The 27,673-nt window shown below is 45.6% G+C and overlaps 1 protein-coding gene across 2 annotated transcripts in view; it reads right to left on the minus strand.

Moving 5' to 3' along the window:
* The window catches only part of IPO13 (importin 13), a 70,612-nt gene that overhangs the window by 36,488 nt on the left and 6,451 nt on the right, over positions 1-27,673 (minus strand). For both annotated transcript variants that reach the window (XM_061567802.1, XM_061567801.1), the window contains exons 3-8: positions 27,021-27,250; positions 20,002-20,301; positions 7,689-7,829; positions 6,655-6,796; positions 2,401-2,567; positions 1,081-1,201 (exon numbers count right to left, since the gene is read on the minus strand). In XM_061567802.1, coding sequence (XP_061423786.1) covers positions 1,081-1,201; positions 2,401-2,567; positions 6,655-6,796; positions 7,689-7,829; positions 20,002-20,301; positions 27,021-27,250 — 1,101 coding nt within the window. The remainder of the gene's footprint in view (positions 1-1,080; positions 1,202-2,400; positions 2,568-6,654; positions 6,797-7,688; positions 7,830-20,001; positions 20,302-27,020; positions 27,251-27,673) is intronic.

Raw genomic sequence — 27,673 nt, forward strand, 5'->3', positions numbered from 1 at the left:
AGAAAAATGCTGCTGCACAAGTTAAGAAAATTAATTCCACAGTCATCAGCTCGCAAAGACAGCAAGGCTCTTTAATCTCAGCTGGAAGCCGGCCCCCCGCAGAACGGCTCTCATATCTGTTTGTGCAAAGTAATTATCTTCGGCCGAACATCCCAAAAAGGTTTTCTTGATTTTTTTTCGGTTCCATATCACGGACGTCAGCTCGCTTCTCTATGACAAGAAGCCGCGATTCAGCGCTTTGTGGAAAGCGATACACCGGGTAATAGCGTCGGTTTCATCTCAGAGATTGCGTGGTGATTTACAGAAAATCAGTACCGTTCGTGAAAAATGGGGTAAATCACTGGTGCTTTGTTTTTTTCAAGCAGATACCTTACGAATAAATGCGATCCCGTCTACCCCCAAGAGAAACTTGAAATAATAAAATGTGATGGGTGTCAAATTCAAACGCCGAATGCCAAACAGTTTATAGCAATCGTGTGAAATGCAGACAGCCCATCTCGCAAAAACCTTACAATGACAAAATAAAAAGTTGCTGCAACATCACGATACAAATCGATGCACCCGAAATTATATTTTCCTTTGTGCAATAAACTAAACTTTTAAACTTGACAGCCTTCTCCAACTGTGATTAAATATTGTTCCATAAATAATGTACTCTCTTATTTCTTTCAACAAATACGAAACTTCCACCGTTTCTTTATTTTGTGAGCAGCCTCAAACTCCTTTTTTTTCTCCACAACGAATAACGCATTCCTTCTGATCCCGACGGAAACATCAATGAGAAGAATATCAGTGTAGCGGAAAAGGACCTTGGGAATATCACAATGCACAAATGGCAACAGCCACTGCAGGAGCCGCCCAAAAAGCTTCAACGCTACATTCGCACATCCCTGAGCATCTCGGGGGATTTAAACTGTCACTATGGGGACTCACGGATTATCTGCTGCTGGAGGGGGGGCTAACACTTTCTCTCCTACTGGGGGTGGTGGGGTTAAGGGTTTAACTGCTTCTGGGGGCTAAAGGTTTAACTTCCAATGGGAAGGCTAAGATTTGATCTGCCAATTGGGGGCGTCTGTTTACCTGCCACTGCGGGGGCTGACCGGTGGCTGTGAGGAGGCGTCCAAGCTTGTCGTACAGGTTGCTGAGCAGCTCGGGACCCAGCATCTCGTACACGTACATCAGCGTGTCCGAGATGTCCACCCTACAACCGCAAGAAGTTCTCGTTATTTGATTGCGCGTGTTTGACACCGGGTCTACCGCCGCACAACAGGCACAACACGATTCACTTGGCCAGTAATTTTTTTATTAGCAATTTCCTGCGTCTCATTTGTAGGGTTTTTCTTGCACCATTAGTATTACACGACGAGAGCATTTCATTTGTATATCATCTGCACCAATGGGCAACAATCTCTTCTTAAACATATGAATCATCACAAGAATTGTGAGCACAAGGATCAATGATAATATAATCGATGCAGCGTTACAGGCCTACATACGTCTTCCTGGTAATAACCAACGTGAACATGATCCCAGCAAACTGAATCAAAATAACTCGCTTTTTTCATCATTTTTTTATTAAACCAACCCCTTTTATAACACATAACGTGTGACGCCCTCTTGGTTTGGCTTATTTTGGCACAGGTAAAACCAATTGGGCAATGAATGCCCTCACTTTGGATGGAAACCCGGATACACAATAGAAATAAGGTATAACAGCAAAAACCGCGAACAAAAAACACTATTTAAAAAAAACATTTCAAGGTTAAGTTCCGAACAGCAAGGTCGTGCATCTGTGTCACTCCACTGCTGGATGAGGGCCTCCACACACCGGACAGGTCCACGGGGGTTTATTTGACCGTACTTCACCGCTCTGGCGGTAATACGACCGTACTCTTAGGTTTTTTCGGTAAAGTCACGTAGGGAAAAAATAAAATTACTAAAAGTAATAATAGAAATAAAATAAAATAATAAATCACGACGTTTCACTTGAAGCAGTAATTTTAGCTGTGACGGTCCCACCTGATGACGGAGACTTGTGTTGCCTCCGAAACGTCGTGATTTATCATTTTATTTCTATTATTACTTTTAGTAATTATATTTTTTACCTACGTGACTTTACCGAAAAAACCTAAGAGTATGAATCCTTGCAGTCACGAAAGCTTCAAATCTAGAGGTAATACGACCAGTATTACCTCAATGGAAGATGCCGCTATCAAATTTGACTTAATAATGATGTTGTTGATTATTTATTTATATTTAGCTACTTGCTTACCATTTTCTCGATTTTGTGCTCCGATCGTTTTTTTGTATTGCTTGCCGTTGTAACTTGGCGACACCGCCCATACTGGACATCTGTGAACAAAGAGCTTCGCAGCTCATCGGATTCTGATTCTGATTCACCTGTAGATGCGGAACTGCTCCTTCTCGTCCGCTGACCACGACGCGTACTCGGCGTCCGTGGGGAACTGTGCCTTGTAGAGCAGCACGTCTACCAGCTGGAAGTACACGGGCCGGTACATCTGGAGGTACATGGCCTGCTTCTCACCGCCCAGCGACGTGATGTCATCCTGCACATGCGCAAACACAACCAGAAAAGATGCGGTCGTAGCACACTGCACGAACCACCACACCACCGCTCACACCCTACGCGCATAAATACCTACGTGCAGGTACGTGTGCACACTCACAAACGCACGGATGCACGTACGCACACAAGCGCAAAAGATCCCCCCGTCTAAACTAACAGACTGTTGGGGCAAGTTCTGTTAGAGAGCACCGGTGAAAGTCGGCACAGCACATGAGGGGGTGGGTGGCCAGCACCACACCAGGCCCACTGTCACCCTCGTGGCGATATTTACACATGACACCAGGTACCCATTTGAGGCTGAGTCAACCTAGGGGAGGCCAGGACTCGTTGAGATGAACGTCATTGGTGTTGACCGGAAGCGGGAATCGAACTCGGGATACCAGGCTCGTAGTGCCGCACGCTAACCGTTACGCTATCGCTCCCCACGCACACCCACAGACAAAGACAAAGATCCCCCGTATAGCCTTAACAGGCTGTGGGGGCAAGTGCTGTTTACGAGCACCTATAAAGGCCAGCACGGCACACGAGGGGGTGGGTGGCCAACACCACGTCCGGCCGCCTTTGTCTCCCTAGTGGCGATGTTTACACATCGCACCAGGTACTCATTTGAGGCTGAGTCGACCTAGGGGAGGCCCAGGACCGGTTCAGATAATCGTCACTGATGTTGACCGTGAGCGGGAATCAAACCCGGGTCGCCAGGTTCGTAGCGCAGCGCACTAACCGCTACACTACTGCTACCCCACACCCACAGACACACGCACACCCACCAACACACATAGAGCTGTTTCTATGTTGCCTGCGCCCGAGTGGGAGACCCTCTCAATGATTTACTGCCAAGGAAGCAGCTGCAAGATTCTCTCTGTTCTCTATTAGTTTGCCGTGTGTTCAGCTTCACATTAAAATGCATGGGAAGTTGTCAAAAAGTACTTCTTGAAAAAGAACCCACCGGCTGATTAATTGCATCAAAGATAGATTGGGTATGCCCGAGTTTCAATAGCGTGGAAGGTATTTAAATATCACACAAATGGACTAAGTATTATAGTTACCGCGGCATCTTTATACAAAAAATTTCGTATCTTAATTTCCTGGCATAATGAAGCAACAGTGAACGAACTGCACACACAAGATAAACTCACAGATGCCTCTGCAGAGTAAGAACAATTGCTTTTGCTATCACTCCCGCACTGAAATTTTTATTTGTCAACGCATTAAGAGTTAGGGCACTTATGTCGGATGAAAGTCACGTCCTTCGGCAAAGTTACGAAAGGGAAACTATCATTTTTTCTCACGCGCGCGCTTTTGACGTCAAAAAAGAAAAAAGGCGACCCACAACGACGGCGGGGAAAAAAGCAACAAAAAGAATCGAGCAGAAACGAGACTGATGAAGGTCCAACAATACGCACGGAGCGGCACGGCCAGGCAGCGCAGTTATCTATCAGGCTCTTACAACCTCAGCGGAAAGACACAATGCAATCAATATCGATTTCTAGAGCCATAACTTCCCTTTACAGTCGCTCCATCTCTCGATTCTTTTTGCTGCATTAACCAACGCGGAGGGCCAATTACTGTACCGGTGATCACACCTCGCGGCCACCTCCCCCCGCCCTCCCCCGATGCTTCTCCATAAGACAAGATTGGGGCACAGGCACACAAGATCGATACCTTCTCAATCGTCGTGCAAAAGGCAAGTGTTCAACTATAGCCTCCCTTGCACTTTTTTTGAAGGTAGGCCCCCCGAGAATTCAACTGCTGCATCGCGACCTTTGCCCCGCGATGGCGGAGCTTCTGGTTAAATACACACAGGCGTGCGCTGCACGCAAATATCACAGCGTGGAGCGTAAAGGTAGGGCTTCATGTGTTCACACTGCCACTCGGCGCGTAGCTTTGTCTAATTTATCTCACTTAAGTAACTGGTAACGTTGCACGGCTTGGCCAATTTGATTAAAATAAGCTTTTTATGCAAAGCCCACTGATTCAATGAGAATGAACACTATCATGCACTTTACATTTGGAAATGCAGCAACCTATCTCGAGGGGAGCCACATGTCTAACTAATAAATGCCGACACCAGACTGGGCCTTAATTCCTTTTGACTCGGTTCTAAATTAGAGTCACCTTCCATTGAGTCTTCCAATTTCAAAATGAAAGTGTACATGCGTTTACCTCGCGAAGCAACACACACATTAACAACGCCGTGGCGAGATGTTAACTGCCTTGCCTGGTATGCAGGAGGTCGTGGGTTCGATTCCGACGCCTGTTGTATGTTTGTATATTTGGAGTTTGCATGTTCTTCCCGTGGTTGTGTGGATTTTTCTCCAGGTCCTCCCGGCTATTCCCTCCTCATTAAGAAACATGCGTTTAGAGTATTTGGCTGCTATAAATGTTGCACGTGATAAGCCACTTCGTTGAGCTATCATTTGTGGCCAGGTCTCTTCTGAAAAAGAGCTACATAGCTCAGTGGACTTTACCTGGTGAAATAAAAAAGTTTGAAGCTGGAAACCCCAGGGTAACCATCTAAGTGCGCCTTTTGGCGTCATCTGGTCCAACCGTGTGCGACTAGGCTCTAAGGAAAGCTATCTCGGGTGTGGACCAATCAACTTCAAGGACAGTGCACATTATCAGAGTTATGTTTTTTGTTTGCATTATGACTGCAGGTATTGTGGTCTATGCAAACATGACTCCTTGTAAAAAAAGTGTCAGTTTTTTTGCCAGATGGAAGGGTAAAAAACCAATTATCATATTTTTTACTGGCAAATGAGGTTCCAATGATGGCAGACCACAGTTGATAGTGACACTGATTTTGATAACAAAAAACACACACGTTATCGACTTTAAAAGCTCACATCCCATGCTTTAGCAGTCAATCGCAACGCAATCCCCAGTAAAAAGAGAGCAATTTGCACACATGAATGGTGATGAAATTTGCAATTATGTGACTAATTTAGATTCCGTGATACACTGAACTATAGGGTTGCCTTTGATATAGAAATGAACGCAACAAAGAGAAAATGTTAGTTGTTTTTTACTCCCCTTCCCATTTATTGTTTTCGACCCTCCGCGGTTTGCCCGCGGGGCGTCAGAAGAGGAATTGCGGCTGATGTTGCACGGCTGATCAAATGCGCTACAAATGCCAAGCTTGTCAGTTGCCCCCCCCCCCCCCACGCTGCAGTTGCCCGTGAGACTGTGCGCACGGGCAGTGTGGCTTCGTGGCCAGGCAGAAGGGGGAGGGCGGTGAGCGCTGGGGTGGGCCTCCAATTAGCTCAATGTATGAGACACAAAGATCACCCGTGTAGCCTCAACCGACTGTGGGAGACAAGTGCCGTTCGCCAGCAGCACCTACGAAGCCCGGCACGGAACACGCCCTGCAATGCACCCGACTGCCTTTTTCTCCCTAGTTTACACATCGCACTAAGTTCTCATTTAAGGCCGAGTCGACCTAAGGAAGGCCCAGGGCCGGTTCAAATTATCATCATCACTGGTGTTGGTCATGAAATCGGGTCGCTCGGTCCGTAGCACAGTGCGCTATCCGCTACGCTACCGCTCCGCACAGCGTTCAAATAAAGGACGAACAACATCGGCCCGATTCCTGTACATGTACAAGCCTTTGTCAATCCACCGCTGGATGAGGGCCATGCATCGTGGGGGTTGAATATAATACATATTCTTTTTCACCACGCGAATCAAGGCATGTTGGCGGATGTGGGGAGCAAAGAGGTACAGTACAAGATTGGCTTTTGCTGCGCTGCTCTCTGCTGCCCACCAAAGTAGCCTCACATCCCCATAACAACCTTTGGGCATGGTGGCCACCTGTCACTTGTGTAACCACGTGAAGTGTGTACGCAGCTGCAGCGTGCACCAGGTGTGTACGTACCTGCAGCGTGTACCAGGTGTGTACGTACCTGCAGCGTGCACCAGGTGTGTACCTACCTGCGTCATGTACCAGGTGTGTACGTACCTGCAGCGTGTACCAGGTGTGTACGTACCTGCAGCGTGTACCAGGTGTGTACGTACCTGCAGCGTGCACCAGGTGTGTACGTACCTGCGGTGTGTACCAGGTGTGTACGTACCTGCAGCGTGTACCAGAACGTCAGGGTGAGGCAGCTGGTGGTCTCGTCCACAGGGTAGTGGCCCGGGATGCCCGTGCAGTACATCACCATGTTGACCAGGGCCAGGAAGCTCTGCCAGTGATCCGTTTGCTCCAGCAGAGCTCTGTGCACAGCAACGCATCATAGTGGCACCAAAAACAAAGATCCCACGTCTAGCTTACATAGAATGCTGGGGCAAGTGCTGTTAGTGAGCTCCATAGCCCAGTAGGCATATTAAAGAGGTGGGATGGGCAGCACCATGCTCAGGCTGCATTTGTTCCCACAAGTGCTGATTTTTACAAATCGGAGCAGATACTTTAGGCCAAGTCAACATAGAGGCCCAGGAGTTGGTTGATGTCACTCGCCACTGATGTTAGCCACGGCCAGGAACCGAACTCGAGCTGCCGGGTTCATGGCGCAATACACTAACCACTGTGCCACTGCTCGCCACAGTGGCAGCAGAACAGGAGGGACCCATTACCCACCTAAATATTCAACAGTGTGCGCATGATTTGATTGAAGTTCCACATGAATGAAACAATGAAATATCCTACTGGCGGAAGTAATTATATTGATGAAATCGTTCTAATAAGCGATGCAAAAAGAAGTACTGCGCAGTTATAAAACACAAAAACATCTTAATTGTAAGAACGGTCGGTGTGCAACGATAACAAGATCATGGGGTGGTAAGTGGTAAACTATCCGGAATAACAGAAGAGATTTCTCACTTCGATGTAACTATTGAACTATTTATTTTACCAGGTAAGACCCACTTTTCAGAAGCAACCTGGCCACAAATGATGACTCAAGGAAGAGGCTTATCACGTGGAAATTTATCGCAGCCAAATACTCTAAATGCAGATCTGGAGAAGAATACAGGCAACCATGGAGAGAACATTATAACCCCAAATATACAGGCGTTTGGGTCGGGATCGAACCCACGAGGTAGTCAACATCTCGCCAGCGGGGCTCGCGAGTCCACGCGGTGGCCAGCGACCCCCCCCCCCGCTCCCCACCTCGCGTGGTTCTCGCCGAGGGCCACGATCACGCGGCAGATCCCGTGCGTGGTCTCCGTGTCGCCATTCTGCACCGCCTGCGTCAGCTGCTCCTGCAGCTGCAGCACCTGGGGGATGAGCTTGAGCAGCGTGTTCACGTACCTGCACGCGCCAGCAGGCGACACGGACACGGCGAAGGGGCGACTTTCGTTTGACGCGAGAGCCTGCCAGTCTTTGTAAGGAGTGTGCACGTGTGAGTGACGCTCACAATAACGAGCGGAGTGCCCGGGTGGCTAAAGCACAGCAAGTTGGTACAGTAGGGGGCACAGGTGGCGCATCAGCCAGTCATCTCGGTCATCTCGGTAAGTCGACCCGTGGCACCTGGGTCTGCCCCGTGACCTCCTGCCAGCGGGCGTTCGACACTTCACGTGGCCTCAAGGTGCACATGGCTTGGCACAAGCGTCGTGGTGACGTCACCGCCACTTAGTGGCGAATGGCGGTTGTTGTACACGTGCATTGTGGTGCAGAGGTTAGCGCGTTGCGCTACAAACTCGAGTTCGATTTCCCGCTCGTGGTTAACACCAGTGATGATTATCCGAATCGGTTCTGGGCCTCGTCTAAGTCGACTTAGCCTCAAATGTGTACCTGGTGTGGTGTGTAAACATCGCCACTGAGGAGATAAAGATGATCCGGCATAGTGCTGGCCATCCACCCCCTCGTGTACCGTGCCGGCTTCATGGGGAGTCGCTAACAGCACTTGGCCCTGTCGTCTGTTAAGGCTATATGGGGGATCTTTCTATTTGTATACGTGCATTGTGGGGAGCGAGAGGTGGCACAGTGGTAAGTGTGCTGCGCAAGTTTGATTGGCGCGCACGGCCAACACCATTGACGATTATCTGAACCGATCCAGGGAGATCTTTGTCGTTTTTGTGGCGAGTGGCAGTGGAGTGGTCAGTGCACAGCGCTACAAAACCTGGCACCGCAAGCCCCGTTCCCAGCCACGGTTAACAACAGTGGCGAATATCTAATATGTCTTGGGCATCCCCTAGATCAAATCAGCCTTAAAAGAGCACGGTGTTTGAAAACAAAATGTCACTGGGTGTGATGCTAGCCACACCGTCCCCTCATCGCAGTCCTAACAGCCTGTGTAGCCTGCACAGGGATCTTAGTCTTTTGTGCATATATGCACAACCTGTCGGTGCTGGCTGTCAAATGGAAAAAAGGAATCGACGAGCCAAACCGCGCTGGAATGTAATGAGATTCCTACAGTAGCACCGCACTAAGCACGAGTCCTCCCATCTCGAGGGAGAGCCGTTGTACGCCATCTGCGGCTCATAAACAAAATGTCATGATTCATGAAGAGTCCAAAATATTAATGCAAAATGGTCCGCGAGGGGTCATAAATTGCTTCCGACAAACTAATTTATATTGGCACACTTAAACCTCAGCAAATACCACGTCTGAAAATCATTAACACCGCAACTTTTTGTTCGGCTGGTAATTAATCAATCAATTAAATCCATGCGAAAACCCAACTGAGATAAAGTATCAATCTTGCAAGGGAAACTTTGTAATCATTGCAACAAGGGTGCTGCCGGCAGGGAACATTAATGATGGCAGTAGCGCTCGTTCATGTCAAATAAATGTAATTAAAAAAACAAATCCGATACTCGAAGCCCTGTGGAAGAAGACCGACCGCGGCGCGTGCACAGCTGAAGTGACTGCAATTCGTACCGTGTGTAATTAACACTTTTGTATTGTTTTTGCACTCGCTTGCTTGTAGACAGTGAGCCCCATGGCACACGTGACTATGCGGCCACACGATACGCACACTTGAGATTGCGCAATTTGCTCTGGGCGACTGCATAATGACTACGGGTCTTCTTCCTAGTATGGCCGACGTTGATGTCGAGCAAACATCACGATCTTACATTGAGGTGGCCGAGCCAGATAACTGCGTCAGGAGGAGCCGACGATGCCACCCCCCTTCTCATATTTGTGAATCGGACAGCGAGTCTGTTATGTTCCACGGTCTGTTCTGGGTGGCAACAGTCGCACAGCGGAGAACTTTTTACCCTTCCATTTGTACATCAGGTATCCGCATCTGCAACGGTTCATGCAGTGCGGTGTATGGTTGCCAATAAGCTTTGCGGAAGATCGACTATGGGTGTAATAATTCAGGGAGGTGATTCAATTAAAAAATGACATCGTTTTTTTTGCGGTGAATATAGCAGCCACTAGTGGCTAGAGATCATGTGAAGTCAATATACGCAGCATACGAGTCGAAAATAATTTACTCTGATGTGCATTAATAAATGCATGTAATGTACGCTTAAAAATCAATAATTCACTGAATGGATGCAATCATTATGCCCCGAGTAACCACAGCGTTAGTGTAATGATACTGGGGGTTAGTGTTAGTGGCGGTGTGGGTGGCTGTGGTGACAATGGTGAGTTGAGGGTGTTGGTGATGACAGTGTTGCTTATGCTGCCCAAGTGGTAGTTATGGTGGTTATGTGTTATTCGTTTTGGTGACCATGAAAACGACAATGGTTGTGGTGCGACAGTTGTACGGATAGTGGTGCGGACGTGGTGGCTGCAATGCAGTGGTTGGAGAATTTCACGAACGTACTGTGCGTCCACGTGTCTCTATAAATACGCCCGTGGTGACATTGGAACTGTTTGCCAGAATCTCAATCCCAAAATAATTACTACAAAGGGGACTCCCTCTCAAAACATCCGTTTTTATATCCTCAAGATGTTATTTCCGCACAACCCAAAATCTAATCTTACCAAGGAAAGATGTGTGTGCCCACAAGCCGGCCAAAAAATCTCTCTCTCCCCCCCTCGGCAAAGGCGGCCTGATATAATTACCACGTCTCATGCGATTCTCATATCCAGAAACAGGAGATTCTAGGAGCTTCAAAAATATAACTCGCTCATGCAAACACCTTTGGACATATTATATGTGCAACATGGCGCGATCAGTGACAAAGGTCATTCTTTGGGCTGAGGTATTTCACAAGCGACCTGGCCGCTCGTTTTAGAGGGCTTTCTGAAATGCCACATTCGGCCGATGTAAATAACCATCATAGACCACGCGAAATTAAACTATATTTCGTAAAAGAGCAGACCATCCCCCAGTGTGACTTTATCTCTCAGATTCAATGCAAACACACCACACAAAACCACTACCACTGCACCACTGATCACTGCCCGATGGGCACTACCAATGGTGACACTTATTTTATTTTTGAAACTGTACAGAGGTGTTTAATATGGCAACCTTTGTGCCAATTGGTGGTCATCCAATGGCGAACGGTCCGGTGTCAACATTAGGCAAACCTGGCCAATCAATGATGATTAAACACAGCTAAAACTGTGCCAGCTTAAAACATAATTCTGCTGGAACACATTAGTCCAGAAGGCTAATAGGCTGATAGATGAAGATTCTTTTTTGAAACAGACATACCGTTGCCTGATTATTAGAATTTAATTTGTCATTAAATTCATCTCTGCAAATCTTTTCTGGTGACTTAATTTGCGTGCAAACTAAGGCCGTTTGGGGGCCCCATGTCAGGAACTCTGATTCCTGCAAATTAAAACCAAACGATGAATCACCGCAGGAGTACGCGGGGGAAAACTAAACAGTGCAACATGCAGCTGCATGGGGGGTCCATTAAATCGCACTCGACCTCACTGGCCACAGACATATCTGAAGCGGACAGCCGTTGCGCTGCGCCAAGGCCAAACAGAAAGGCGCTTTTCATCATCCCGGAGTCGATCGAAGATTAAACGTGCCAATGAAGTTCACAGGGGATCAGCTGGGGAAAGAAAGAAAAAAAACAACGATGTGCGCAGTATCAAAATAGCTTTCAGGTCACACGCGAGTGAGCCAGCGGGAAAACACGGGGCTCAAAAGAACCCCGCGCGCGCCAGTATTCGTGAAGCGCTCGCTGTCAAGTAGCAGTCACTCAGCGGGCACCGGAAACACCAAGCCACCGGGGCACACACAACGCACGCGTGTGTGTGTGTGCGTGTGAACGAAAGTAACAAACAAAAAAACTGCCGATCAATCGTTCAGCGGGAGTTCACGATGTAAATTAGATTGTGGTCCACTGGGGAGGAGCGCGATTGCACACTGTGAGGAGGTCAAAGAGATTAGTGGTGGTGGTTGTCAAAAAATGTGACAATTTCAATGTTTTATTGGACAACTTAACACGTAATTAACAACTGCGCCGAATGATGTGACGGACGCATGCATCTCATTTGCGTATTCTGAGCGATAAGCGCGAGACAAAGGCGCGGTAAACAACACATTCTGGTAGGCGCATGGCTAATCATTATTGCTGCTTACACACTCATGTTTTTATGCACATGTTTCCAGCACGCTGCAAGTGGGCTTCTGCACCAACTCATGAGGTCTCAGATCGGGGAGCTGCCACTCCTGTCTTGTCAGGTCATCCCTTTACACAGCTGTCAAAGTGACAATCTCCTTCATTTCGAAAAGGGGAGGCATTTAGGAAGAAAAATTAAACTAAATGGCACGCTGTCATCGCAGGAGCATACCAAAGGCACGTAAAATCCCCTATCGAAGGGAACTTCTCCGGCATCATTGGCCAGTCAGGCAATTGCATTCTGGCTATCGTCAGCTTGTTCCGCAGCGGCACCCAACAACTTAGAAAGCCGCTGAATGGGCATTCTCCGTCGCTGGGCCCACGCTGTGGAACAGCCTCCAAGGCTACGCCATCAGAGTCCTCCGCTGCCAATAAGTTCGACACCGAGATCTGAAGACTTTATCGCTCCCGAATGCGTCACGATCTCTTAAGCGAGTAGCATCTCGCCACGGCTTTTGCTGGAATGTGTTGAACTCGTTGTTGCTGCAGTTGTTGCTACTCCGCTCGCGAGGAGCCTTCATCGTATTTTGTCAAGTTAATTTATTCGCGTGCCAGTGTGGCGCTGTGAATGTTACGTGTGTTATCGGTTCGCCTACTTTCTCGGTTGCTGTGCCACCATGCTGGGCTCTGATACATGTTTTTAGCTGTGTGAGGTAGGAGATAATTGGTCATCATCGTTTATTTATTATTATAATTATTACTGTGCTTCCAATGCAGTCCACCTTAATTCATTGATAATGATGATGAAATAATAAACCAGTGAAAATGCCCTCACTCGTTGATGTTTCCTCGGACACGTACAATGGTCTTCATACCTGATTACAGCTAAGGGCAGCATGTTTCACACACTGGCCGTACAACCCACTGGCGGGGATTTTGAATATCACACTTAAAAAAAAGCACCTCTAAGTTTTGCACATGCCCAGTGCAATTTCAATTACTCGTAAAACAATAATTGCTCTATCTTTACAACTGTGGCCAGAAATGTTTTTCACATGGGTAATGTGAAAAAAGTCACAAAAATAAACATGACATTAGATGTTTTGAAAACCAATTCCCAGTGCATGCAACTCTTTCAAAGGGTCACATTACAAAGCTGAATCTTTTGGGAAAAAGAAAAAAATATATAGGAACTATGCAATGCATCAAAAATCCATTTCGCACATTCCAGAATGCATTAGCTTTCAGAAATCTCATTTTCCGAGAGGGATGCTGGTAGGATATTATTAAATATGACATGACAGGCCAATTCACCCAGTTTGCTTAGTCCTTAGGCTTCAAGAGGGGAGCCACCTTGCCACCAGATTAAAGGAAAAATCCCAGCAAAATCAAATATGTTCCCAAGTTGACGCTTGCCCTTTGCGGCCAAACACACAAGGTGAGCTCAGCGGAGAAGTTCAGAGAAATTGCTCTGCCACGTTTGAAATATAACTCGCTATACACAGTGACACAACAGCCGCTACACGCTACCCACACGCAGCCCGCCTTTGGTCATTATCTTCCTCTTTCAACGATACGCTTAAAAATGAAACACTTCAGTGGTCATTTTTTTTATTAAGGTGCTGTAATGGTGCATTGATTATTGATTTGTTACAAGTATCAAATCATTTACAACGGTAAGCAGTGATTGTTTTATGTACACTAAGTAATGAGCTCAAACGGCACTAGTCGCTGCTACGTTCATCGCAATGTGAAAAATCTCATCCAAGAATTGATTCTCAGATAAGATTTGTGAAACGTCACCAAATCGTGAATCGCTAAAACATTTACGACAAATATAAAAGTTGCTTTTTTTCCCATCTAAAATTTTCAACAAAAAGATGTCAACTAAATCAGTACAAGATATTAACTTCATCAAATTCACTGAATGATCGTGTTAAGGATACATTTTTTAAGTGCAAGTTCCACAAATATGTTGTGCGGGTAAAAGACTTTTATTTAACGGTTTACACCTACGGTGAAATGTGAGTCAGGTGTCGAGCGGAGGAGTTGGATCAATATTGTTTGCGAGCACTCCAGAAAAATAAACAGTGGCCGAAGATGGTGTGCCCGCACTCAGCTGTGTGAAACATTCACAGGGTCTTTCACCAGGGCTCGAGATCAGTAGGCTTGCCTATAAGAATCAGCTTTTGAAGGTGTTCTCTTATCAATGAGCAGCAACCACGCCACATGACAGGCCACATCTGTAGAGCCAGTGTAGTATTTCAAGGCTTTATGTCGCTCTATCACTGCGATGAGCCACACACCTGTAAAGTTTGAGTTGGCTTTAGCACCAGACCCCCAAGTCAAATACCGGTTTCATTACCTGGACTACATAAAACTGCCAATTTATTCAAAATCCAATTGATAAAAAAAATCTCATAATCGTTTCGTTCATTATTGTTAAAATAAATATTTTCAATAACATAAAAAACAACAATTGAACCAAATAGTAATAATTCACATGTTATAATTACAATTAATTTACAGCTGTTTGTCAATATATCACTGAAGCCATATCAGTTGCCGAGGTTGACCAGTATGGGTTGGTGAAGCTGTCGCTCGTCACTGAGGTTAGCCATGCCCAGCAACTACACAAGTTGCCAGGCTCAGCACAGGGCACTTCCAACTGTGCCACCATTCACCCGATACAAAGCAGTATGCAAGACACATTTTGCCTCTTAAATCCAACTTGGCATTAAATTCACATCTCCATTTCATGCCTTGGTGATGTAAAAATGCCACGGATAAGTTTCAAATAAATAATTCCAACTAGGTTTTCATTGGCCTTTTACGACATACTAATCCAATAAGCGATATAATTTATGTAAAAACTAAAGCAGTTTCATGCCTGAAATAATTTTCTTTTTAAATGCTGAATTTTTGTTAAACTCTTCCAAGACATCCATTCTGCTTATGCCCACTTTTACATGACAGAACGTCATAATAGGCAGCTCTATCACCACTCCCTGCCACATTAGCAATACCCACGATGCTCATGAAGCCATGATAACGCGATAGCGGGCGGCCTGCAGCGGACGAGCCAAGGGTGCGTGGCAGAGCACTCGTTATAGGACGTGGTTCTGGATCACGGCGGGATAGCGATATGATGTCACGGGCAAGTGAGGACATGGCCATTCACATACACCCCCCCACTACCCACCTTACCCCCCCCTCCCTCTCCAACGCCAGCTCCTCCTGTCTGCCAAAATCGGCAGAAAAATACGCTTCCAAAGTAAAACAATCCCTTTAACATCCGACTCCTCACTGGGCGACGACTTGTGGAGGCCAACACGTATTTGGCGAGCCGTCACAACATCTCGTCGTATTCATTGCACCGGTATCACTTTCACAGGGGGAGAGGGGAAAAAAAACCAGCGATGATTTGAGGAAGTTATTGGTATATGTGAAATGGCCTTGAAGAAGCGTTCGCTCGTCAAACTTTTAAGGATGGCGCACTTTGTTGTGCAGCCGACAGACATGCAAGATTTAAGCCGCATTATTTTAAGGCTGACTTTGTTTTCTGCGCAAGCCTCCATTTGAATGGCTCATTAGTCTTCACAAAGTGGCGCCGGATTCTGTTTATACTTTGAAAACTCTTTGCTTTGTCAGGCTGTTTCATTAGCTTTTTGTTTTTAAGTGGCAAATGACAAACTAGACGGTGTGCAAAAACCCTCATCTATTAATTTCTAGCCATCTCTCTCTCTCTTTGTGTGGCATGGATCACGACCCGGGCCCCTTGTTAAGGCAACGCCGCGATGCGCCGTTACTCAGCTGCTTAGCCGCAGCATATGCGGCCTCGCCAAGACGTGCCGGGCATGAGAAACACGGCGCCGCACTCCTGTCGGTTGAACGTTGACAACGTTCTTCTTCTTCTTTTAAAATCCATTGCTAGCTCAATCGGGGATGACTGTTGAGATGGGTGGCACCAATGCAATTCATGCGAAAATGGACACAATTATTTATGGTTGGCGCAGTGAAAATTGAACTAACATTAAGCGGCTTGTCAATCCACTGCTGGATAAAGGTCTCTCTCTCCCTGGAGATTATTTTGAAATGTCCTGGATATTGCCCGCCACTGATGTGAGCCATGGTTGGGAATTGAACTCTAATCGATGGGTTTACAGCGCAGTGTTTGAATCAATCCGCTTTTACTCCAGCGCATTACATTTGTATGTATACTATGGATTGTACTCAATGAAATTGTGTATTATACCTTATTTATACAGTCTCCATGAAAATAATTTTCTAACTCATGCAAAGCTACAAAGCAGCCATATGTTTCCAAATCCCAGGCTTGGCATGCAGATGGTTCTGTCAGAACTTATGTAACAAAAACAAGATTTGAACACCAGTGCTTTAGAAATATATATATATTTTTACCCTGTATAGAATTATTAATGACAAATGTGTTTACAACTGTCCTTTTTAACCTATCACTCCATACTATGCGAAGTCTAGCCTTGACATTACTCATTAAAAACAAAAATGTGATAATTGGTCTTCACCCACTTAATATATTCATGGCATAAGCAAATGTTATCTGCAAGATGACTTGTAACATTTCATAGCGCTAAATATTTCAACTGATATTGCAATAATGTAAGAATGGAGTATGCAAAAGACTAAAGCTCAGCCAAAATATTTCTTAGCATTCCCTAATGTGACTCAAACCAATTGGATGTTTTAACACATGATTTTTAATAACGGAGCTGCATAATAATGTACTGTGGTGGAGTGTTCACTCACCACCGATTGCAAAGCAACTGCTATTCAAGGCCAGAGAGCAGTAAATTATTTCTCAGCCGCTATTATTAAACGCAAGCCTCTATGGTTCACAAAGACCCACAGACCCACATCACACAATACGACGAGCATGCACCAAAGCCCGTGGAATCTAAATCAAACGGAACTGGTGTGGGTGAAGGAACATAATGTTTAATTATGGAGCAATAAGCATGTAATGATGAATCCCTGATGTATTATTTAAAGGGTTTCTTTCAACACATGAACGTGCAACATTTGCAAGCCTAATGGTCAACACAGTGGTTTTTCTTGCCAGCAAGGGCATTACTCCGTGTGAAAGTCGTGTGCTCAGTGGATACGATATTATGCTCTGGGCTTTATTACTCTGCTCGCAACAGATTCTGCCGGCACAGCATCGCGAACAATTCACTATTTGCATCGGATATCACAACTGTAAATGTAAAAAAATATATATACCTCCAAAAAAATTGGATGAACTGCAGCACATATACTGTGCATCATTAATAAATAGATACAATTACAGGAAACTTAGCAAATACAAAAACGGCTTTTAAAATAGAATGAAGATCGCGATAAAATGCGCTAAATGCGGGAGAAATAATTGAGGTCAAATTAATCAAATGTCATCAGATATTTGTTTTAATATTTTCATCGGCAGGTTTTTCCCGGAGCTATTTTAGTCGGGCCCCCTCCACGGTTAATTCAGCTGCATCATCAATGCCGCCGCAGCCCCCTGGTGAAACAGAAATGCAGGCTCCACATGTGTCATACTCTCCTGAATTAGCCGCAGCACGGCCGTTCCCACCACCTGCCCGTGCCCTTGGCTCTGCCTCTCATGACATTCTCAGCAGGTGGGGCTTAATTTCAAATGACCAAGGCACACCATCATCTCATTTCCGGTGCACGACTCTGCGCCGTGGTGTAACAAGCAGGCTGGCAAGCGTAGCAGCAGTGACAGCATTTTACTGCCGCAGAGTGCTGGCGTGATATGCCGCACGCGAACACCATCGCTCGCTTGACGGGTCCTCGTTGTTTGCGAGCCAACGTCAACATCGCGAGCCCCCGGCCCCGCTCCCCCGCCCCCCGCTCCCATGGGGATGTGTGCGAGACGGCGTGAGCCCCACTCACCGGCCGGCCGTGACATTATCCGTGCAAGTCAAAGCTATTTACCCACACAACAACTCACGGTAATTGCCTTTTACAGAAGCTGCCCTTGTTTCTGCGGAGCAGAACATTAACTTTTATTTGCTCTAAAACAAACACTTTAATGGGTTTAAATATTGCTGACAAGCGTAGCCCTCCGAGTTGAGAATCGCTGATTTGATGTGCTAGAACAGCGCAAATAAAATAAATAAGCACGCTTTGTTTGCAGGCTGTAACGATTGGATTTGTGAATCATTTATAGAACAATGCCATGGGTGCAGCAGATTTGGTACGAATGTTTTTCCATTTGTTTTAATATTTTTTACCTTTTACAATCAAAGTCTAGCTCAGTAAAATAAGCGACTTTCAAGTGGCCATTCTACAATGAAAGTGGCAATAATTGCGGCACATTCGACGCAAAAAAACGAGCTATTATATAAACAACAATGGCTAATGGTAATGTGGGTTTATTTTCTTCGCGCGGCGATACGTGACCATTTACTGCCATTGCTGCGTAAACTACCTACAAACGGATTTGCATGCGGCACGTGACGCCTTTGACGACAGCCCGCGATGGTCTCGCCGCCGTAACATCCCCGCCCCTTAGCTGCGGCGAGGTTAATGTGAAAATCCAAAGACAACAATAGCAGGGACCATATCCGTCGTCGTTTGCTGCATGCAAAACGCGAGGGGTAAACTTTAATCGATGCCAACTTCCGATCCATTTGTTAAAGTTGGAAGCGCAACGTAAACACAAAAGATATTTACTCCCAAGGACAGCAATTAATTCGAGGTTCATGTTGCTTGCTGGGATCACGTGAAATAATCCATAGATCTTGCTGATAACTGCGGGTATACAAATAGTGGCTGAGGGCCGATGCAAGAAAAAGAGCCGCACGCCTATTAAAAAACCATCGCAACCCCTGCATGCGCTGAAATCCCATTGTGGAGGTGCTTACAAAACAACAAAAAAGCAACGCATTCACGCGGCTACCCAACTATTCAAGGAATTCCTTGACAACTGCCACTTCCAAGAGTGTGTACTTTTAAGTTTTTTTTTCTGGGCCTGTAAACATCATCATAAGAGCTCTGCGGGGAAAGCTCAAAACAAAGCTCCATCACACCGACACTCATCCCAGGAGGCGTGCGGCAAGACAAGTGCGCATGCATCAGCACAAATGTCTCCATGTTTCGTGACCCCTGGCAGCTGACCCAGAGGACCCAGAGGGAACCACGTGCCGTTGTGAAGGTCTCTCGCCAATATTCTGATATCAATATCATTACCGTGATCCGTTATCATCATCATCATCCGATCAACAACCCACTCTGGGATGAAGGCCTCCCAGAGCCGTCTCCATCCCTCGTGATGCCGTCATGTAACAATGAAAACTCGGCATTGCCACACGAGAACATATCTTCCTTCCATCTAAATGGTGGAGGTGCTCTTGGGCATATTCTCTTCTGAGGCTGTTACTCTGCATGTAGCCTCGGCCACTGGACATGAACCCTTTTAGCAACATGTATGGGCAAAGCTCACTTTTCTTCACAGGGATGAAAATGTTGAATCTAACATGCATGTTGTCTAATAAATGTGTTCCTCTTTCTGGTAATCAGTGTAGTTCTAATCATGCATCTCTCCAGGCTTGAACACTTTTCACTTTTATTTTTCTATTTTCACATGTTCATATTAACTGCTATGACATGGATCATAAAAAAGGAAAGAGTACAATCCCAAACAGTTAGTTGAATTGTATCAACTTGCATGTTTTCTAATCCATGTATCACCCATCATGTCACTCGGTGTAATCTTTGCTAATTATAAAAAGGCCATAACATTCGAATAACGTTTCTGATAAAAAGGCACTCAACACTTTGAACGAGGGGGTTTCTGTCTCTCAATGTAATCCCAGGCAATGCACCTTACCGCAATTGCATTTGGAAGATTTCACATATTTCGTAAAAGGACCGGGCCCATGCCGGAAGACGTGTCGGTCACTAGAGACCAACATGACGGCACGTTTTGGCACCGGCGATAGCCCGGGGCTCACCTCTGCGCGTCGGGCTGCGAGATGGCCTGCACCAACGCATCGACGGCCGTGTCGAACAGCTCCGCGTCTCTGAGCGCGCGGAACGTCGAGTGCACGAGGCCCTCGCACTCGGTGAGCGGCACGTCCAGCTGTACCCAGCTGGCGAAGCAGCGCAGCACCTTCTGGCCAAGCGTCGTGGCGCCTGCCGAGGCCGCGCCGTCGCCGGCGCCGCCGCTGCCACCCTGCTCCAGCAGCCGCAGGAGCAGCGGGAAGACGCAGGCGGGAGCTTCGCGCGCCAGCACGCCTCGCACTACGCCCTTCCTGCATGGGCCGTCACAGCAGGGACAAGCGACACCTGGTTAGGCTTGTAGCAGTCATCGATTAGCATTTCGGATTTGCTTTTATTTAGTGCAAAGGTACAACAATAACAACAAAAATTGGTGTGCCGTAGCGGTTAGGGCGCCACACTCTGAACCTAGTGACCTCAGTTTGATTCCTGGCAATGGTCAACATCAGTGGCGAACGACACCTGTGGTGAGCAACACCTGTGGTAAGCAGCAATGCATGCTCGCAACAGGTCCATGGAATATTCGTAAACAAAACCAGAATGTTTCCCGGTTAATCCAGGCCACCCATCCCAGAAAACACATCCAACCGAACATCGCAAAACCACCATCGGCCTCCCTTGAAAGCCGCAGACCATGCCACTTCAGCTTCACGACCAATCCAACAAAAGAACCGCAAAATAAAAACCGATTCTGACGCCCATGATGTGTGCATCCAATCGTGTTCGTGAGAAGTAATGATTTTCAAATCAAGAACATTTCGTGCACATTTTTTTCCTTCAGGCTAATGGAACAAATGTGACTGTAGAGACGAATAAAAGGCACAAAAACAGTACAAGTGAGAGAGTAGAGACAGTACAGACGAGAAAGACACAATCAGGCGAGACAGACAGCACAAACGGGACAGAGAGAGGACAGACGAGCAAGCCCGTGAGAAACCACAATCAGGATTTATGCAAAGCGTATGCAAATAGTATGCTGTAAGATCCCAAACAAATTAAAACGAAATACAATGTTAAATAAAAACAAAGCTGGCAAAAAACTAGATGAATAATTTATTTTTTAATCAAATCCTTACCCCAAATGATAACAATCATTAAATTCCATTTTGGGGGGGGGGGGGAGGGGGTAAACCTTGCATGCGTATCTTATTATAACCTTAACAGACTGTTTGCCCCTAAGTGTGGTTAGCAAGCACCACACTTAGGGGCAAACCCAGGACAGCGTTCACATACCCACATTGCAGATGATATTATGAATTAGCAATCATTAAAGCAGGCAAACAAATGCATAACTATATATTTTTAAACCGACTAACTGTAGCGACTCTGCGTCAGAAATACAGAGGTAAAAGGTGGTTGTGGTAAATGAATAGCGAAAGCGTACAAACAGAATAACACTACAATGGGATACACTGTCTGTTTAGCAGCCACTACAGTAAAAAAACTAAATAATTGCATAATAACATTAGTATATATTGAGATGGAGTAAAAGCTGCTTAATCTTTTTAAACGCATATAAAAACACACCCCCAGGGATAGCATGCATTTCCCGTAGCTAATGTAGCCATTTAACCATCCACTTAAAACAATGGATGCAGGCTCTGCCAAGGTAGCAGCAGCAGCGGTGCGAGCTACATGCCAATTGTATTTTCACCATGGGTTTGCAGGATTTCACCTTTTTAACTTGTCAGCCGAATTGGAATTCCCTATCTAAATGGACTGCAAATCCAAATTCAAGGCTGAATAGTATTTCCTCAATGTATTTTTTTAAAATAAACTGGCATCTGTCTGCCTACTTGCCTGCTTCTGTCTCCCTGTCTTTTGTCCATCCCCGTCTCAGTGTCACTGCCTCGACTGCCTCCATTGGTATCTCTATCTCGGTGTCTTCATTTCTTGGGCACTCTCTGCATTTCTGCGTCCGTCTCCCTCTGTGTCTCCGTGTGTCTCTAACGCCTCCCTCTTTCTAGCTCTCGGCAGTCCCTGCGTCTCTCGGTCTCATTTAGTCTCTCTCCATCTCTCTCCGTCTCTTTCTCCCTCTAATCCCTCCGTGCTGTTTCTCTCACGCACCATCTTCTCGTCTTGAGCGTCGTTGTTGCGGCTCCTGTCCTCCCCCTCCCCCCTAACACGCCACCACCAATGAGCGATGGTGATCACTTGATTAAAAGCAGCACAGGCTGCTCAAATCAAAGTTACGGCTTCAAATAATGATTCTGTAAATCAGCTGCATGTGGAATCAGCATCGTCAATTGTTGAGGCTTTCCTTGGTAAACCAGCATCACCATCAGCCGTGATCAATCCACTGCTGGATGAAGGCCTGACCAAGCTGACGTCCAGCAGTTGCACGTGCCGTGTATCTCATCGCTCCATCTCCTTGGTGGTCGTAGTCTCGGGGACTGTGTGCTACTCTTGAAACATTTACAAACATCTATTCAGATGCATTTTAAAGGTGATGCGAATATTTTGCATATGCCTATATTTCACCTAAAATTACATTGATTGGGATTAAGAAGTTGGCATAATTTGTTACATTTAGGAGTATTGTTCACGAGACTGGAGTTAAAATGCTGTGGTTGCAGCGGCTTGTAATGCATGCAGCGGCAATAACCATTTTGCTCAAACAAACCATGCACAGCTCAAATAAATTAAGCTTTAACACAATTATTGTCGTCGGGTCCATACATTTTAATGTCACGTGTACAGAAAACGCAACCTCACGATGCAAAAAGGTTAGGAGACGCTTGTAAATGAAAATGATATACTGGATCAATTTTTTATTATTATTCCAAATTAAAATTACGCACACGGGATTCTACGAAAAATAATTGGCAAATGTGTGTGTATTAGTGGGAGATTAGATGTCATTCAGCATATTGCATCGAGGCTGCAGTCTGCCCTTTACGAATGCTCCACCCTGAAAATGCACTGCTGATATCCATTATAATTACGATCTTAGCGGTCTCTTGAGACAAAGAACACAAACAGCTTGAGCTCACACAAAAAATAACTCATTGCACTGCATCTCGGTGTCCTTACAATGAGCAAATTTCACATGGAATGTAACCAACTATTCAGTAGTAAATGAAGGGAAAAAAATAAAAATCACATGCTATGTAACGAGCCGTTTATTGTATGTACTGTGAGTGCAGCAATGAATGGATTCATAAATTAAGTTTGAAATTTGAGCTCACGATGCACGAACTGAATCCCGTGGGAACTGTCTTTTTTCGATCGGTATACGTTGTACGCGACGGGTTCAGGCGATCCATGCAGCAACTAGACGCCTCTACATTCACCAACGTCACGTCCGAATCTATTATCGAATCGAATCGCACCCTTAAATCACGTCAATTAATTGAACCAAGAAGGGGCGATGGATACTCGTCACACCGCTAATATTTGTTACGTGCAAATGAGTAAGATTTTATATACTGTACACATAAGGAGACGAGAATGGAATGCGTTTGCTGTGCATGTGGAAAATGTAAGTGACATGCGACTGCTTTATATTTAATGAAATAGGGGGAGGCGTGTCGAGTGCGAAGGGTGAGGAATCAATAACCGTGTAAGATTGGACGGTGCTGCAGGATGTTTAACAGTACTCCGAAGCCATTTTAAACAGTGTGTGGATTGCAAGAAAAATGCTCGGTTGGCCTTCTCCCGTTACCCTATAAACAATGAATCACATCTGTAGTCAAGGAATAAACCCAGAGTGAAGAGCGTATGTTGAACTTCTTTAGAACCGTATGTAGCCAACAGTGGTAATCGGAGGTGTGGGCGGGGGGGGATAACATACTAAGCACACGCAAAAAAGGTCCTATGCTACGGATAGTCCCTCTATATATCCACATACACATTCTAATTTGGTTGGCTCCGAGTATACATTTGAATAACGTGAGGCACAGACAGCTAAGTCACGCGGACGTGTTCGGTTGCAACAGAAGAATATAAATTGACCGGCCTATTCAAAATGAAGGGCCCATCCCACACTAAGCAGTCAACCGTTTCACACATAATGTGGGCCACTCAGAATGACATATGTAGCGAGCAGGATACTTTTTGTCATGCCTTTTCAAGACACTTCACCGCATGCAGCGTAAGCTCCGTGCAGTCCGCCGAGATCTACCTGTGCCCTCGTTATGCGCGCCATGGGAAAGCGCTATTTCACGCATGCTCCGTCAAATGCAGTTATTTTGAGAAACGTCCCTAAGTTATCTGACCAGACTCTAGATAAATCGCGCATGAAATTGCTTTACCTTTCTACGGCCGTGCATATGTATAAGCAAAGTGTTCCATTTTATTCCACTGTAGCACAGGGTATGCTTTTTTTTTATCGTAGATTTCCATTCTGCAAACTTCATCTAAACTTTCATCAGTGGTATATTTATCTTCAGCAATTTTTCATCATTTCCCCATATGAGCATCGTGGTGGCGAGATGTTAACTTCCTCGCCTGGGATACAGGAGGGTGCGAATTCGATCCCGACCCCAATTTCTGTATATTTGGAGTTTCAATGTTCTCCCCGTGGTCGTGTGGATTTTTGTCCGGGCCTTCTGGTTTTTCCCTTCATAAAATGTAAATGTTGTCAGTTTGCTCTCCAACACACCGGTGTGCTGTACTAGTAGCGAATTGGGCATGTTCTGTTTACGTGACAAACCTTACTAATTGGCTGTGTTGGGTGATGGCGGGTTTAACGACACATTTATATTTACGTGATCTAACCCAAACACCTCTTATGGTTAGTAATTTATATCCCGATCGTGCTGTCAGTGTCAAGTTACAAGATGAATATCAATTTAGGACAACCCAGTTCAACCCCTCGTGTGACAGAAGCAGCCCACGGAAGTGGACATCAGAGCTACTTTTGAACTACAATGCAAGATCTGAATGGGATTGAATCTAGATACAGAAAAAAATAATTGATTAATATCAATCAAGCTCACGATAACATGCATTGAGTTAAGGCGTTTAAGAATCAAGATTGATATAGGTTGTAAGTAATGGGTTCATGCAATCTCTGCAGCCATGAGTGGTTGCTACGCTCACAACCAAACAACTTGCGTATAGAATTGCGTTGACTAAATTGGTAAGGTGGTGAGTAAATCATTCCACCTCTCGTAACCTCATATTAATATTCAGCAGTGGTAGATATTCAATCACAAATACGAAGAGGATTAATGCATAGTTTCAGGGTGGGTTTGGATGTGTCACAATTCTAAACTATATTCTTCACCAGCATATCAATTGAGTGCAGCATCCTTTAAACAAAAATGTGACGCCAGGTACGGCCAAATGGTATTAACATAACAGTGTCACACCTACTAGGACTTGCCTAGAGTAGAAGCTAATATCACACTGGGAACCAGTGTTAAGCCTCACAATCCGAATTTTAAGACGTTTAATTTTCTTTCAACAAAGCCTTTAGAATTTGATACAATGGCACAACGCATTGTTTTAGAACAAAATACTTCTACAAAATTGGAACAGTTTACTTGAGGCTGACTAATACTCAGGTGACATGAGCATGTCATAGATTAAGTTTTAGGGGTTACCATATTGAATACAAATCATGTCACTTGAATATTATTCACACAAAAACCACACCAACTTGCTTCCATTGATAGACGTATTAGTGTGTCAACATACTTAGTCCCAATCCATTTTTTATACAAATGCAATAGGCAGTGCTTTCAGCTTTGTGTAGTTGTAAAACGGTGCCATTTAAGCCTTCAGTCAGCCTCTCCTCTTCGTTGCAAATATCGACGAGACTGCAAAGAGCCTTTCCCTGCATTAACCTGCGCATGGGCAGGATGCTCTCAGCAAGTACGGCAGGGCACAAAATCATTGTGGTGCAGTGGTAGCACATGTAGCCGCACATGTGGTAGCGCATGTGCCGCACAGCAAGAAAGAATTCGATTTCCACTTCGGGCATCTTTCTGCGTTGAGTTGGTGTGTTCTTATCCTGTTCAGCATGGGTTTTCCCTCTGGGTTCTCAAATTTCCTGACTGGTACTGGTTTTTGTGTTTAGTTTGTGGTCCTTCCCCCGCACATCCGATTAGCACGGTTGGCTATATACGGTGCGAAAGAAGTTCAACATAAATACATACAAATATCCCAATATTCTTGGTTCTTTCGGTAAAGTCACGTAGAAGGGAAATGATAAAATAATAAAAATATAAAACAATAAAATTCGCACGACGTTTCGACTGCAACAAAAGCAATCAGATTCATCAGGTGTGAAATCCACAGCAAGAAAATGTGAAAAAAGTGGCGGTTTTTTCTTAACGTCAGCACCACAGACAGCGATTTGGCAGTTGGTCAGATGGACGGGTCCAAGAAGAAAATGGAATGCGGTCTGAAAGTTGCCGTAAGCGTGAACACAATCAATTAAGACGTGAAATGGTTTATCAAATGCTTCCAATGATTGCCAAGCCAGAATCCATCTTCTCGGTTGAAATTGTCTCTGTGTTTGTATATGTGGATAGCCTCATGAACGAATCTCTCATGGTAGCCAGATGGCTTGCATGTACACAGAGCAACATTGCCCCCTTCAAGAATAAACCTGGCAGGATCCTCATTAAAAAGTGTTTTGAGATTCAGTGAGGCTTAGCTGGGTAAACAAGCATGATACAAATTTTAAGTCGTCTCTCCGCATGCAACGCTGTTCCACTCTGGCATACTGTGCCATGATGTGCCTCCGAGGGTTGCCACCTCTGAGAAAGAAATAAATCGGAAAGTAAAATGAAAAGAAGAATACCTCAGTACCAGAAGTCGGGGAGAACTACATGTAAATGCAACGTCTCAAGTGATGAATTACTATGCAAGTAACAAAACTCAGGATTGTTTACGCCCCGGGAAGACTTGGAGAATTTCCCAGGATGGCCACTTAAAGAAAGAGGACGATCCTGGGAAAAACAGGACAGGCGGCGACTAAAGTGCCGTCACCGCGCCTCGTCACCACCGAGGTGTGCCCTACCTGTGCTGGGCAAGGCGACTCGTCTGCAACTCCTCGGGAAGCACGGTGAGCAGCTCGAGCAGGGCCGGGCCCGGGGGGAACGCCTGCGTCATGTCGCTCACCGCCGTGGGCCAAGCGTCGGGCAGGGTGTTGAGAGCAAGCGACGCGAGTGCCACGCACAGCCGCGTCAGCACCATCTTGGGCCCGTCGGCAAACTGAGCGATGCGCGCGCTCAACTGAGACTTGAGTGCCTGCGTAGGACAAAAAAAAACTAATGAGCCGCCCCGTCTGGGGACGCGATTGGACGCAAGACAATTAAAATTCTACGACGTTAGCAAGGACTACCCGCATCCTGGAATATGAATTGCCACTAGAATTGCCAACAAATATTATAATAGCTTTTGCTTTCATGGCCAGAAACATCTCGGTTGTCTGTAAAAACAGAGATTGAGGTCTGATATCTGTGAGCATATGAAGACCTTTTAGGATGGCTTCCTGCAGACCCCCTGATGGAAAGGATAATCATTGGGATCAATAACAGGCAGTTAGTTTCTCTTTCCTATTATAATTCCACCCCTTTACAGCAGCTTTACCGCTTTGACCTTTTCCCCATCCCGCTTAAAACAATTTAATACTCTCCCACAAATAACACATTCCACCTGCAGGGAATATAA

Source organism: Lethenteron reissneri, chromosome 39, assembly GCF_015708825.2.
Source record: "Lethenteron reissneri isolate LAM-NWPU_2019-01 chromosome 39, ASM1570882v1, whole genome shotgun sequence".
Classification (NCBI taxonomy): Eukaryota; Metazoa; Chordata; class Hyperoartia; order Petromyzontiformes; family Petromyzontidae; genus Lethenteron; species Lethenteron reissneri.